Consider the following 13,239-nt stretch of genomic DNA (forward strand, 5'->3'; position numbering starts at 1 on the left):
GGAAACCAACAAGAGGAAAAATCATTCCAGACCTTGTCCTCGCCAATCTACCTGTTGTAGATGCATCTTTTCATGACAGTATTGGTAAGAGTGACCACTACAGAGTCCTTGTGGAGACTAAGTCCGGTCTTCACACTGAAGATACACTCCATCATGTTGTGCGGTACTACCGCCATGCTACAAGGGATAGATTCAGGATAGATTTAGCAACTCGAAACTGGGCACCCATCAGCGGCAGCAGTATTGTATTGAACCACAATCTGTAACCTCATGGGTGGCATATCCCTCACTTTACCACTATCATCAACCCAAGGAATCAACACTATTCATATGTTCCTCCATGATAAGAAATTTGGCCACTGTCTTGATCAGGGCTAGTTTATGTTGTAGAAGGTTTGAAAGAGCTGAAGAAATAAATAAAAATGAGTGAAGTGGAATGGACATCCAGTGGAGATAGTGGAAGGGCTTGCCTTAATTTTCCAAGCTTCCCAATGCCAGATTTCCAGATGCCAGAGGATTGGAGAAGCAAATGTATTTAATATATCCTTATTCAAGAAAGGGTGCAAGAACAATCCTAGGCCTGAATTTTCTTAAAGTCAGAAAGTCACAAGGCACTAGTTAGACCACACCTAGAACGCTGTGAAGAGTTTTGGTCCCCTTATCTAAGGAAAGATATACTGGCATTGGAGGCAGCACAGAGAAGGTTCACTAGGTTGATCCCAGGCCTGGAGGGATTTTCTTATGAGGAGAGGTTGAGTAGGTTGGGCCTGTACTCTGGACTTTAAAAGAATGAGAGGTGACCTTATTGAAACATATAAGATCCTTAGGGGGCTTGACAGGGTAGATGCTGAGTGGTTGTTTCCCCTTGTGTGAGAGTCTAGGACCAGAGGACAAAATCTCAGAGTATGGGGTCACCCATTTAAGACTGAGATGAGGAGGAATTTCTTCTCTCAGAGGGTAGTGAATCTGTGGAATTCTTTACCACAGAGGGCGGTAGAGGCTGGGTCGTTAAGTATATTCAAGGCTGAGATAGACAGATTTTTAATCAGTAAGGGAATCAAGGGTTTTGGGGAAAAGGCAGAAAAGTGGAGTTGAGGATCATCAGATCAGCCATGATCTCATTGAATGGCAGAGCAGACTCGATGGGCCAAATGGCCTACTTCTGCTCCTACGTCTTATGGTCTTATGGCTTTGCACCTTAGCCAAAATGGCACCACAGCCCCAATTCCATAAGTCACACCCCTGAACCTGGCAACCACCATTTTTGCCAGCAGGGAATGTGGGAAGGTTATTGTTTGCATATGCATGGTTCACAGAGGCAACTGCACATGTAAAAGTGCAGTTGCCTTCAAACAGATGCAATTTTTGTTACTGAGATGTCCAAACCACAACAGTAGGCTTTAGGTATTTGAGGAAAAAGTCTAAAGCAGCTGGAGTTTTTTTCGAAAGGTAAGGTACCCTTTGGGAGAGGTTAAGGTACCCCTTTGGGAGAGGTAAGATGTCGTTTGAGATCTTTAAGAGTAGACATGAATCTACGTGAAAAGTGGATGAGTTCAGTGGAACTGTCAAGTCATTTAAACCCATTTAAAGCATGTTAAATTTAAAGAACATCCTGCTGTAACTCTGCTTGCAATTTCGCTAGCTGTCTGTTGAAATAAGCCCGAGGACTTTCATTCTAGTATTAGTATTGCCTGACTGCCTCCACAACCTATCATCACAGGCCTGTACGTTTGCAGTTTGATTGACAGCTCCAGGTGCTTATAAAAAGATTAGCTGTCTTTTGAGGTGGAGCTATGACTACAAATGTTTGTTTTTGTAAGGGATTAAGCATTTGAAGGAATTTAAATGTATTGGATGGGTATTTTATGAAAGAAAGTTTTTTTTTAAAGTGAAGTCTGCAATATACACTTAGAGTATTATTTTATTTTGTCTCAACATGGCTCCTGAGCTCTGCCCATGGTGAATCCTTGGTGAGCTGGCATGGAGTGTGTAAGGGCAAAGGAGGGAGGTGAATGGGTGGGCATGGGTTGGCACTAAGCTGGCATAGGGGCTATTAGGGCCACGTTGGAGATGGGTGAGAGGCATGATTGGCATGGAGGGCATGAGGAGCCATGGGGACTAATGGGGGGGCATGAGGTGGCATGAGCAGGCATGGATGGGGCATGGGGAGCATGGGAAATTAGGAGGGATGAGGGCTGTTTTCGTATTTTTTGCTTTCTTTTACAACTGAGATGAACTGCTGGAGCCCGAAGATAGGCCTTTTAACCAGCCTGCCTTGGCACCCGGCAGCCACTGTGGGTACATTCGAACTCTCTCCAGGGGTGGCAGGCCCCAACTCCAGTACAATTGGATAGAAGTATTGGCTTAAGGACAGAAAGCACCAAGTTGCGGTAGATAGTTGTTTTTTGGACTGGAGCGTAGTAGACAAGTGGTGTTCCCCAAGAGTCAGTGCTAGGACCACTACTTTCTTTACGATATATAAATGATTTGGATCTTAGAATATGGAGTAAAATTTCAAAATTTTCTGATGATATCAAACTTGGAGGAGTTCTGAACAGAGAGAATTGCCAGGAACAGGACAAAAATGGGCTAGCAGAATGGACAGACAAGTGGCAGATGGAATTTAATACAGAGAAGTGTGAGGTGATGCATTTTGGCAGAAGGGACAGGGAGAGGCAATATAATGACACGAATCTAAGGAGTCTGCAGAAACAAAGGGATCTGTGGGTACATGTGCATTGATCTTTGAAATTTTGAGAGCGTGGTTACCAAAGCAAATGGGATCTTGGACTTCATCAGTAGAAGCATTGAGTACCAAAGCAGGGAAGTTATGCTGAACCTTTAAAAAGCTCTGCTTAGGACCTAAATAGAATATTGAATCCAGTCCTGGTCACCAAACTTTAGGAAAGATGTGAAGGTCCTTGAGAGGGTGCAGAGGAGATTTATCTGAATGATTCCAGGGATTGGTGGGTTTGGTTATATGGATTGGTTGGAATGGCTGGAATTGTTCTCCATGGAGCAAAGGGGAGATTTGATTGAGGTGTGCAAGATTATGATGGGCTTAAATAAGGTAGACAAGGAAAAACTCTTCCCATTAGCTGATAGTAAAAGGACTAGGGGACACAGATTTAAGATGTTGGGCAAGAGACTTGAGGAAATGTGGGGAAGAACTTTTAACACAGCGAGTAGCAATGACCTGGAACTTGCTGCCCATGATGGTGGTGGAAGCAGAAACAATCAGTGATTTCCAAAGGAAATTGGTGGAAGGAAGTAAACTTGCGGGCTAAGGGGACTGAGAGGGGGACTGTGGCTAAGTGGATTGCTCCATCAAAAGTGAGCATGGACTCGATGGGCCTTCTGTGATGGATATTACTCTGGGTTAAAACAAACTGTGTGAAGCAACCGCAGATTGAGCGACTTTATGCCAGAGTGCACTAATACCCACGCCGAGTTCTTAGACAAGGGGAGTAATTTTGACTATGGCCAATACTTTAAAAAAGACAATATCGATCAACATCTGTTATATACTCTGCCCAATCTTCACGTCAACAATTAGGAGAACAGCTGATTGTGATTTTTACAGCACAAAGTTTTATTTTGTTGTTGTTTTCCTTCTCGTGCAGCCGAGAATGTGGCCAAGAAATGGAGCGTTAGTCGGGAGGAACAGGACAAGTTTGCTATACAGTCCCAGAAAAGAACTGAGACGGCACAAAAAGCGGGATTTTTTGAGAAGGAAATTGTCCCTGTATCTGTCCCATCTAGAAAAGGTATTGGTGCGATCCCTCGTGGGAGATAGTTCGATCTTCAGCATTGATCTTGGTCAGCTCTGCTTTTTGGGTGGAGGAAGTAGACTGCAGAAGAGAGTTTCAGTCTACATCAATTAACTCCTGCCTTCCTCTTCTGAAAGTGCTGCCTAACATTGGGGCATTGATACTTAACCCTAATTGTATATTCTTTCATTAGTCAGCCTTGATATTGCATGTTGCAGGTCATTTGATTGTGAAGAGGGGACCTCAACCAAGCCAAGTGATAGGTTGCTCTTTCCAAGTGTTCATACAAATTTGCATTTCCAACAGCAACCACTGCATTGCAGTTGGTGACTGAGCCTTTCCCTCAACTTTCCCAAAACCAATTTCATCAACCAGATCAGCGTGAAGATGCAGAATGAATCTTGGGTCTTCCTGGTCTGAAGCATTTAACAGCCAATCCTTCAAAGAGAGCTGGTGCTAATTATATTTCTGTAGCTACTGTAAAAGCCTACAACCGCACTCAGTCTGTATACACAGTGACAACAATGGTGCTAAACACTGTGACTGACTATAGGAGTGTATGGAGTTAAGTACTGATGCCACAAGTTTATGATGTGGTCTGTAGAGTTCTCGCCCTGTACCCACTTTGTGTCAATTTGGAGGATATGTGTAAAAGCTGAGTTCAAGTTAGAGCACTAATCAAATTACATGTGTTAATTGTTTCTTTTGACATTTGTAATAGTGATCAGGCTTGTTTGATGTCACGTGTAACAACCAAAGCAAATTAAGAGGGAAATGTTATAACCTCACCTTAGCAACAGGGTCCGTAACATTAGGGATTGTCTTCATGGGTCATAAGGAGCCTCATGTCTCCTGTAAAGTTTAAATCCCTGTTCCCACAAACGTGCCTTTTTATATATGTGTTATCAACAAACCGGAAGAACCAAATTTACTGAATCAACCCAATGAGAAAAACCAATGGACAAGATTTCACCTTTTCTAACTTTTCCTTTAGCAACCAAACCAAAATCAACATAAATTAAAGATGAATTAACAGGACAATTGCAGTCAATATATATTATAAATTACACATTAAATAGCAGACACAACAAAGATAGATCTCATGGATTTACTGGGCAGCCCACTCAGCATATATGACACCAATTTCAGCCATAAAATCCTTCCAGACTCTGATCTTCTTCAGGTAGAATTCTAAATCCTTTTCTTTAAAGATTTAGCCACCCATTCTCATCAGACAGCAGCTCCCAATCAACTTGTTCACTGGTACAATCTTCAACAAAATGTCATACTTCTCCAGAAACTCCTCAGCCGTGCCACGACATCTTGATGGTATAGATCTGCCAACGTTACCTTTGTCCAAAGCATTAGTGACGACCCTGCGAACTGTATGGCCAAATCTGGTCAGTCAATTACTTTAAGTAAAAATTTCAGCAGCAGCAACTTTGTATTTGCCTATTGCCAGCTCCTGGATCTAACTCATTTTCTTCAGCCTGGCTGCATGGCACAGCTGGGTGATCTGAGCTCAGATGGCTCTGTGTCTTTTATCTAGTTTCAATCAGTTTCCCTGGAAACTTGGGTGGAATTTAATCCTGCCCGCTCTGTGGGCAACATGGCAGCAAGGCCACTAAATCATGCAGAGGCCACGCATCAGTTACCTGGCGTGGGAAAACCTCCACGATCAAGTCAGAGGCAGGAAGGGCCGACTGCGTGCAATATGCCTTAATTGAGCTCATTAATAAGCCTGTTAAAACAATTTAAAATTGAAACCACCCCAATTTAGTGGTGCCTTTTCAATTCAGTCTAAACCCCACAGGTCTCTCATGGCTGCTGAAACCTGCGAGTTGAACCTGGAAGCTTTTCAGGCGTTTGCTGACTTGCATTAGAATTGACACCATCACTGAGCTTGTATCTGGGCAGAAGAAGTTGGAGGTCTTAGGGGCTGGCCTGAGGCATAGGGGATGGTGCATCTTACAGGAAGCTGTCCTTTGTCAGAGAGCCAGGCCCTTAAAGTAGCCATACTCACTGGAGGAGTCAAGGTCCACCTCTTAAAAGTGGTAGTGCACTACCAGGCATCAGTTTGGAGTCATACACCCAGTTATGTTGAATTCATTGGCATTTAAAGGGTTGTGCGATTAGGCTGAAGACAGTGCTGCAGAACATTATAACAGGCGCCCCAGGAGCAGCTGCAGGAAGCAGTACAAGGCTAAATGGCAAGGCAGCAGGGGATTATCTACCTACAAATGGCAGTGAGACAGTGCTGGGGAGACTCTGCCTTCTCTGGCAAGACAGTGACTGACCTGTGCACCCTAATGTAGGCTGTCTTGTGCCCAAAGGGCTACAGTGGTAGCCCAATTCCAGTCACACTTAAAATTACAGCCTTATTGAACTTTTATGCCACAGGTTCATTCCAGGGCTCGACCGGAGACTTGTGTGGGATCTCCCAGGCTGCCATTCATCACTTCATCAAGGAAGTCACCGGTACTCTCTTCAAGAAGGCCAGTGACTTCATTAAATAGTGGATGGAAGAAGACAGCCAGGCTGAGCCATGGCCTTTGCAGCTGTGGCTCGTTTTCCATGAATGCAGGGTATGTTTGACTGCACAAATGTCCCCATCAAAGCACCTTCTATCTAAATGGCTCCATTCATCAACAGGAAGGGGTTCTACTCATTAGACACACAGATTGTGTATGAGCATCAAAAATGAATTCTTCAGATGTGTGCCAGGTATCAGGCTGCCATGATGCCTACATACATATGATGCATACATTCAGCATTTGTTCTGTCCACAGTAGAAACTGAAGGAAACAAGGCTGCTCTCTGTGCATCTGGCTCACGCCTGTGAGGAGCCCATGTACTGATGCCAAGGAAAGATATAACGCTAGGCACAATTCCACATGGGCCATCATCGTAGGACTATTGACTATTGGTTCTGCCGAAGGGTCGTGAAGGCTCGAAACGTTAACTGATTTCTTCTCCACCGATGCTGCCAGACCTGCTGAGTTTTTCCAGGTAATTCTGTTTTTGTTTTGGATTTCCAGCATCCGCAGTAGCTTTTAGCTTTTTGTTTTTATCGAAAGACTATTGTTCGACTCGATGCGTTTCCGTTGTCTGGACAGGTTAGGGGAAGCTCTTCAGTACAATCCAGAGAGGGTGTCGTGTCTCATCATGCATGCTATGCCCCACAGAGCTTGGCCATGCCAAGGGGAGAACACGGAATTCATAGAATTGTTACAGTGCAGAAGGAGGCCATTTGGCCCAATGTGTCTGCACCAGCTTTCCAAATGAGTATTTCACTTAGTGCCATTCTCCTGCCTTCTCCCTATAACCCTGCACATTCTCTCTTTTCAAATGGCAGTCTAACTCCCTTTGAATGCCTTGATTGAACCTGCTTCTACCACACTCTCAGGTAGTGCATTCCAGACCTTAAACAGTCAGAATTACAGAATTGTTATGGTGCAGAAGGAGGCCATTTGGCCCTTCATGTCTGCACCAGCTCTCTGAGCATTTTAACTTAGTGCCAATCTCCTGCCTTTTCCCCATAACCCTGCACATTGTTTCTATTTAAATAATCATCCAATGCCCTCTTGAATGCCTCAATTGAACCTGCCTCCATCATGCTTCCAGGCAGTTCATTCCAAACCCTGACTACTTACTTGCTGTGTGAAAAAGCTTCTTCTCACCTCACATTTACTTCTTTTGAATAACACTTTAAAACTGTGTCCTCTGGTTCTCGATCCAGTTACGAGCAGAAACAGTTTCTCCCTATCTACTCTGTCCAGACCCCTTATGATTTTGAAAACTTCTATCACAACTCCTCTCAGCCTTCTTTTCTCCAAGGAAAGCAGTCCTAACTTCTCCAGTCTTTCCTCATAACTGAAGTGTTTCATCCCTGCAACTATTCTCGCCCTGATAAGGAAGAGGTGGCACAAGCTTTATCAGACGATGAAGACAGCGTGGAGAGGAGATAGCTCAGCTCAGAAAGAGGGGCATGAGCACCTACAATCTGCAGATGCCAGAATGGTGGAGGTTGATGCAAGGGAGATGAGAGAAACATAAGAAATAGAAGCAGGAGAAGACCATTTGGCCTGTCCAGCCTGCACTGCCATTCAATAAGATCACGGCTGATTTTGGGCTTCAATTCCACTTTCCCACCCACTCCACCATAGACCAAAAATCTATCTCAGCCTTAAATTAATTCAATGATAGCACACCCGCAACCCTCTTGTGTAGAGAATTCCAAAGATTCACAACCCTTTGAAGAAATTTATCCTCACTTCAATCCTAAATGATCAATTGGACCCTTATCCTGAAACTGAATCCCTTGTTTAGGATTCCCCAGCCAAGGGAAACAATCTCCCTGTAAAGTGCCTTTATAATCTTCAACATTTCAATGAGATTGACCTCTCCTTCTAACTGCAAAGAATATAGACCCAGTTTACTCAGCCTCTCATCATAGGACAAGCCTCTCATCCCAGGGCTCAATCTGGTGAACCTTCACTGTACTGCCTCCAATGCAAGTATATCCTTCCTTAACCATGGAGACAAAACTGCACATGGTGTGGCCTCAGCAAAGCCCCATACAATTGCAGCAAGACTTCTTCATTCTTGTACCCCAATCCCCTTGCAATAAAAAGCCAACATGCCATTTGCTTTCCTAATTGCTTGTTGTACTTGTATGCAAACCTTTTGTGTCCCTTGTATGAGTACACCCAAGTCTCTGTGAACATGAACATTTTCAATTTTCACACCTTTTAAAAAATATTCTGGTTTTCTATTCTTAAGACCAAAGTGAATAACCTCACACTTCCCCACATTATACATGTTATAAATCTGATCCTCGCTTGATTCCGGTATGCAATGAAGGACAGCCAGACAAAAGTCTTCCCCTGTGGCCATTGAAGTCAAATGTCTACCAGGTCAAGATCTCACATAGCCCATCCCTTTTTGGTGACCTGATGCTCACACTCATTGAGGCTGCAAAACATCATGCCCGATGCACACCCGCGGATCAGTGCTCCAATTCTTTCCCTGCCCGACATCAGAACACCCTCAATGACTGTAGCACACAGTACTGTAAAACCAAAGTTTAATGCAACATAGACATAATAATATTTATGAAGACATAGAAACCCCATTGCTACTGCGGTGTGTTTATATTCCCTTCTTAAAACATTTGAGTGCTGCGTCGAAGTGCGCCCCAGCATCTGCAGATGACTTGAAGGTCGACTGCTGATGTCCATGCTCTGTGGCCTTTGATGACTGTGGTGGGTATCCTCAGGCTGCCGGAGGCCTGGAGGGGCCTTGGCAACTAGAGGTGTTCTGTAGCTGCTGCTGCTGGTGGAGTTCGGTTCACTGGCAGAGAGGGTGGGGAGCTATTGACAACACTAGGAGTGCCCTGAGAAGTACACTCAAGTTTTGCAGCTGGCATCTCCTCAGTCCTCTCGGTTCAGGGGTCACACCTCCCTGCTTTCTGCGGGTGGAGGTTCTCCTGGAGGGATGTCCAGAGGCACCGTTTGCCTCTTGCTGGCCAATGGTGGTCATGATGCCAGCTGATGGTCTGCAGGTTTGTGTTCATACCAAGCACCAACTGAGGGGTCTTCTGCTTCTGCCTCTCCATGACGATCACCAATCTCTCCATGGAAGAAGAAATGTGTCCGTTCACCTGAGATGTTGCTGAGGCCATGGCTTGGATGGACTCTTCCATTGCCTGCTCATCAGAATACCTCGGACAACTCTGCAGATTCTCCCATGTTGTGTCTTTGCAGCTGTAGCAGTTCTGAGGCCCGTCATCATCCCAGGGTGCAGCATGGGTCTGGCCTCCAACAGTCTTCCAACTGTCAGTGGCCTCCGCTGTCACTACCTGTATTGTTTGTGTCCATTCAACAGTGAGGAGCTCACCAGTGTGTGACTTAGAGCTGACTTGCACGTCTACCCAGCACTGTATATGCACTTTTGCTTGGTGTAGGGAAATGATGTGATGGTGCATCCGCCCGCTCCACCCTTTTGTGGGGCCTTTTGTCCTGCAAGCACAAGTGGAAAGCGAATTAGGCTATAGATGAGGATGAGGAAATGCCATCAACAGTGGACTTCCGCCGGTCCAATGATGGATGCACGAGCCCACAACTACCCCCATGCCTGCACTTTTCTGTGAGGTGGAGAGGAAGATGTACACACATGTTATTCTAGATAAATTTTTTATTGACAAGGGAGTCACGGTCATGGGGAGGATAGTTAAGAAAGTGAATTTGAGGACACAATCAGATCAAACATGATCTTATCGAATGGCATAGCAGGCTCGAAGGGCCGAATGGTCTACCCCTCCCAATTCTTGTGTTCTTGAAACCCACATGCTTCCAATAATCCTGAAGCAGCTGGTGAGGGTGTACAGGATATGCATGACGTGCAACCAATCACTTACAAATTGAGTGACCCCTCTGTCCCCACCCACCTTTCATGCACAATCTGCACAGCATTCACTCAGACTCACTGTTGTGGTTCAGAAAAGGCCATTCATCCTCTTCCTGCACTGGGCACAATCTCGCTGCTCATTTCCATCATGACTTGTGACCAGGCAGTTTTGGTTATACAGGATGACCTCTTCAGACCTTTTGATGTGAACCAAATCACCCTGCTATCTCTAACAGCCTGGAAGAGATCAGCAAGTGAGGTGTCGCTGAATCTTGGGACAATCCGGTGTCCACTCTGTGACATCTCTTCCATTAATCATTTTTAGTCACTGTCAAGTTTATCACAATAACTCAAACTGGAGTGCCCATGATGGGTACTCTCAAGTTTTCTATAGCAATTATTTCCTTTTACGTTCAGCTCCCCTCAGATTCACAGGATCCGTCAGTTTCACAGGCCTTTTATACTGTGTTCTGGTCTGACTATCAGAAATGGCACTCGCACCAGCACTTGTGTCAGGTGTTCTTGTGTGACTTTCACTCCCAGCATGTGATCACGCATCATTTCCGTTTATTGGCTGGCCATTGTGTTCAGCTGGCCACTAGAGATCTGAGCCACATTGCCACCTTCCTGACCCAACTTTCGGAGCCATGACACCACAACTAAATTCTGCCCCTGAAGTTTCAGTTTCCCTTTTGGTTAGGGCCTGACTCAAAAAAAGACTTTCAATCCAGATCATTGCACACAATGAACATCTGACAAGTCATATGGTCAGACAACAGGTTGCACACACTCTCCCGCTGGTACCTCAAACTGCAGACTCCATCAAAAATGTCCCAGTTAATTTTCATAATTAGGCCCAAGTAACAACAAATTGGCGTGGATCTCAAGTAGCTGATACTAACAGATCTTAGTGTTCTGATTTAGTATTTACCAGCAATGAGGCAATAGCCCTAAGAGAAGACCTCTGGGCCCACTAAATTTAAACTTGTGAATAAAATATAAAAACACAAACAGGATTGAGTCATCTACTTCAAGAGCAAAATTATCAGGGTTTGGTTAATCATAGTTGTGCACTCCTGAAGTTTAACATCATGGTTGTATATTCTGTCTCTACAAGCTATTCATGGGCGGAATTTTCCACTCTGGAGACTAAGTGCAGTGGCGGGTGGGAAAATCGGCGTGGCTCCCATGGGGCAGTTTGCTGCGCCACATCGTCTGCTTTTCACCTCGTTATGTGTGCATAAACAAGCAGCTTGTCGTATCTTGTGGCAGGGTGGGCTGGGATTCGTCCGCCCTGCCATTAACTCATCGGGTCAAAGGGCCGGACGCCATATTTAAACGAACACACGCTCTCTTTGCAGCCCAGGGCTTGTCGTGGCAAAAACCAGAATGGCACAGAGAAGAACCAAACCATCTAGCCCAAAGTTCAATGACAGGTGCCTGGAGAAGTTTGTCCGGGCAGTCGAGGACTGGCAGGATGTCCTTTACTCTCGGGATGGGAGCCAGGGGTCCACCAACCTCACAATGCAGGCTTTAAAGGAGTTTGCCAGGGAGGTCAGCGCCTGCGGACCTCAGAAGAGGACCATTATTCAGTGCTGGAAGAGGATGAATGATCTCATCTGCTCAGCCAGGGTAAGTCAACCTTCTCCTCACTGTCAACTCTCACTCTCATAAGGCCATCAGGCATTCACAGGATTACAGTCCACAGGAATCTCTCACATTACCAGCACAAGGGATATCACCACTGATTCTCTCACACACACTTTTACATCTTCATCCCTTCATACATCCTGCACAAGTCGCATTTTCAGCTCTTGCATTGGTCCATTCAGCACACATAGAAGGCAGCATGCTTATCATCTATTTTTGCATCTGTCCTGCTCACAGTCTGTCCGTCTGTCTTTACGCAAGTTCATGCACACGAGAGGGAGAGATCGCAGACAGGAGTGGGGATACCGGAGCTCAGGCCACTCACCCCCTTTGAGGAGCAGGCGGCAGAGCTGGCTGATGAGGACAGAGACTTCCTGCACCGAAGTTGAGATTGGCATCTCCCAACAAGCTAATGAGGGCCCATCCAGTAGTCTTTGCCCACCCGCCAACACTGAAAAGTGCTATTTAATGTAGGTGACTCTCCCGACAATCACCAATTATCATTTCTCTCTATTATAGCCACCAGCAAAACAAGGCCATGGGAAGCCACCAGCCAGCCCATCAGCCTCATCCCCAAGAACACCTCAGATGAGGATCCTGAGGAAGCATGCGAAGAAGACCCGTCACTGCCTTCACCTGTACTCTTTACCAGTGCAGAGACACGCTTCGGTGGGTCCTAGTTCTAGAGCAGGCTCAGGGTTACAACCTGGTGGGCACAACACACAAACGGATCCACAGCAGGTGGAGACAGTGACAGCCAAGTACACCGACACTCGGAGCTCCTGCTAAGTTGGATGATGAGCCTCTGGAATCAGCCCTCAGAGAAACGTTGGAAGCTGCAAGGGCAGACGGGTTGTCAGAGGCCGTCACCAGATTAAAACGGTAGCTGGAGGAGTCCGTCCACATTCTGTCTGATGTCGTGGCACCGACCTGCGATTGTATCGAGGTCACCATTGGAAAGATGGCGACTGACATGGAGACCCTAGCCCAGTAGTTTTGCCGATACGTGCTTGAATCTGCACGCATTACCCTAGCTATGAGTGGGATCCATCAATGGCTAGGCGAGAGGGGACGGGGCATCTCGATCTCCCTCAAGGGGCCCTTTCTCCTAAAAGAGTCGGCGAGGAGGTGCCCTTGGGCACAAGGAGGAGAAGTGTCAGCCAGACACCCCAGGGCAATCCACCCAGGACTTCCAAGGCTGTCCAGGTGCTCCAAATCCCCTCTGCCTACAATCAACAGCTCCAGCTGCTCAGGCCGAGGAGGGTGCAACTGCCCCACACCAGGAGACCCAAAGCAGGCCGGGGCCTTCCAAGCCTCAGACTTCCAGAGGACACCTGCTAATGTCATCTCAGACAACAAGGCACAGCAGGCTGCCTCCACCTCCACTGTGGATGTCAGGGGTGCACCTAGA

General features: G+C 46.0%; 1 protein-coding gene across 2 annotated transcripts in view; it reads left to right on the forward strand.

Annotated features, from left to right (window-relative positions):
* The window catches only part of acat2 (acetyl-CoA acetyltransferase 2), a 95,338-nt gene that overhangs the window by 48,251 nt on the left and 33,848 nt on the right, over positions 1-13,239 (forward strand). For both annotated transcript variants that reach the window (XM_078556804.1, XM_078556805.1), the window contains exon 5: positions 3,624-3,767. In XM_078556804.1, the coding sequence (XP_078412930.1) occupies positions 3,624-3,767 (144 nt within the window). The remainder of the gene's footprint in view (positions 1-3,623; positions 3,768-13,239) is intronic.

The sequence above is a fragment of the Cetorhinus maximus genome, chromosome 14 (assembly GCF_964194155.1).
Source record: "Cetorhinus maximus chromosome 14, sCetMax3.hap1.1, whole genome shotgun sequence".
In the NCBI taxonomy this organism is placed as follows: domain Eukaryota; kingdom Metazoa; phylum Chordata; class Chondrichthyes; order Lamniformes; family Cetorhinidae; genus Cetorhinus; species Cetorhinus maximus.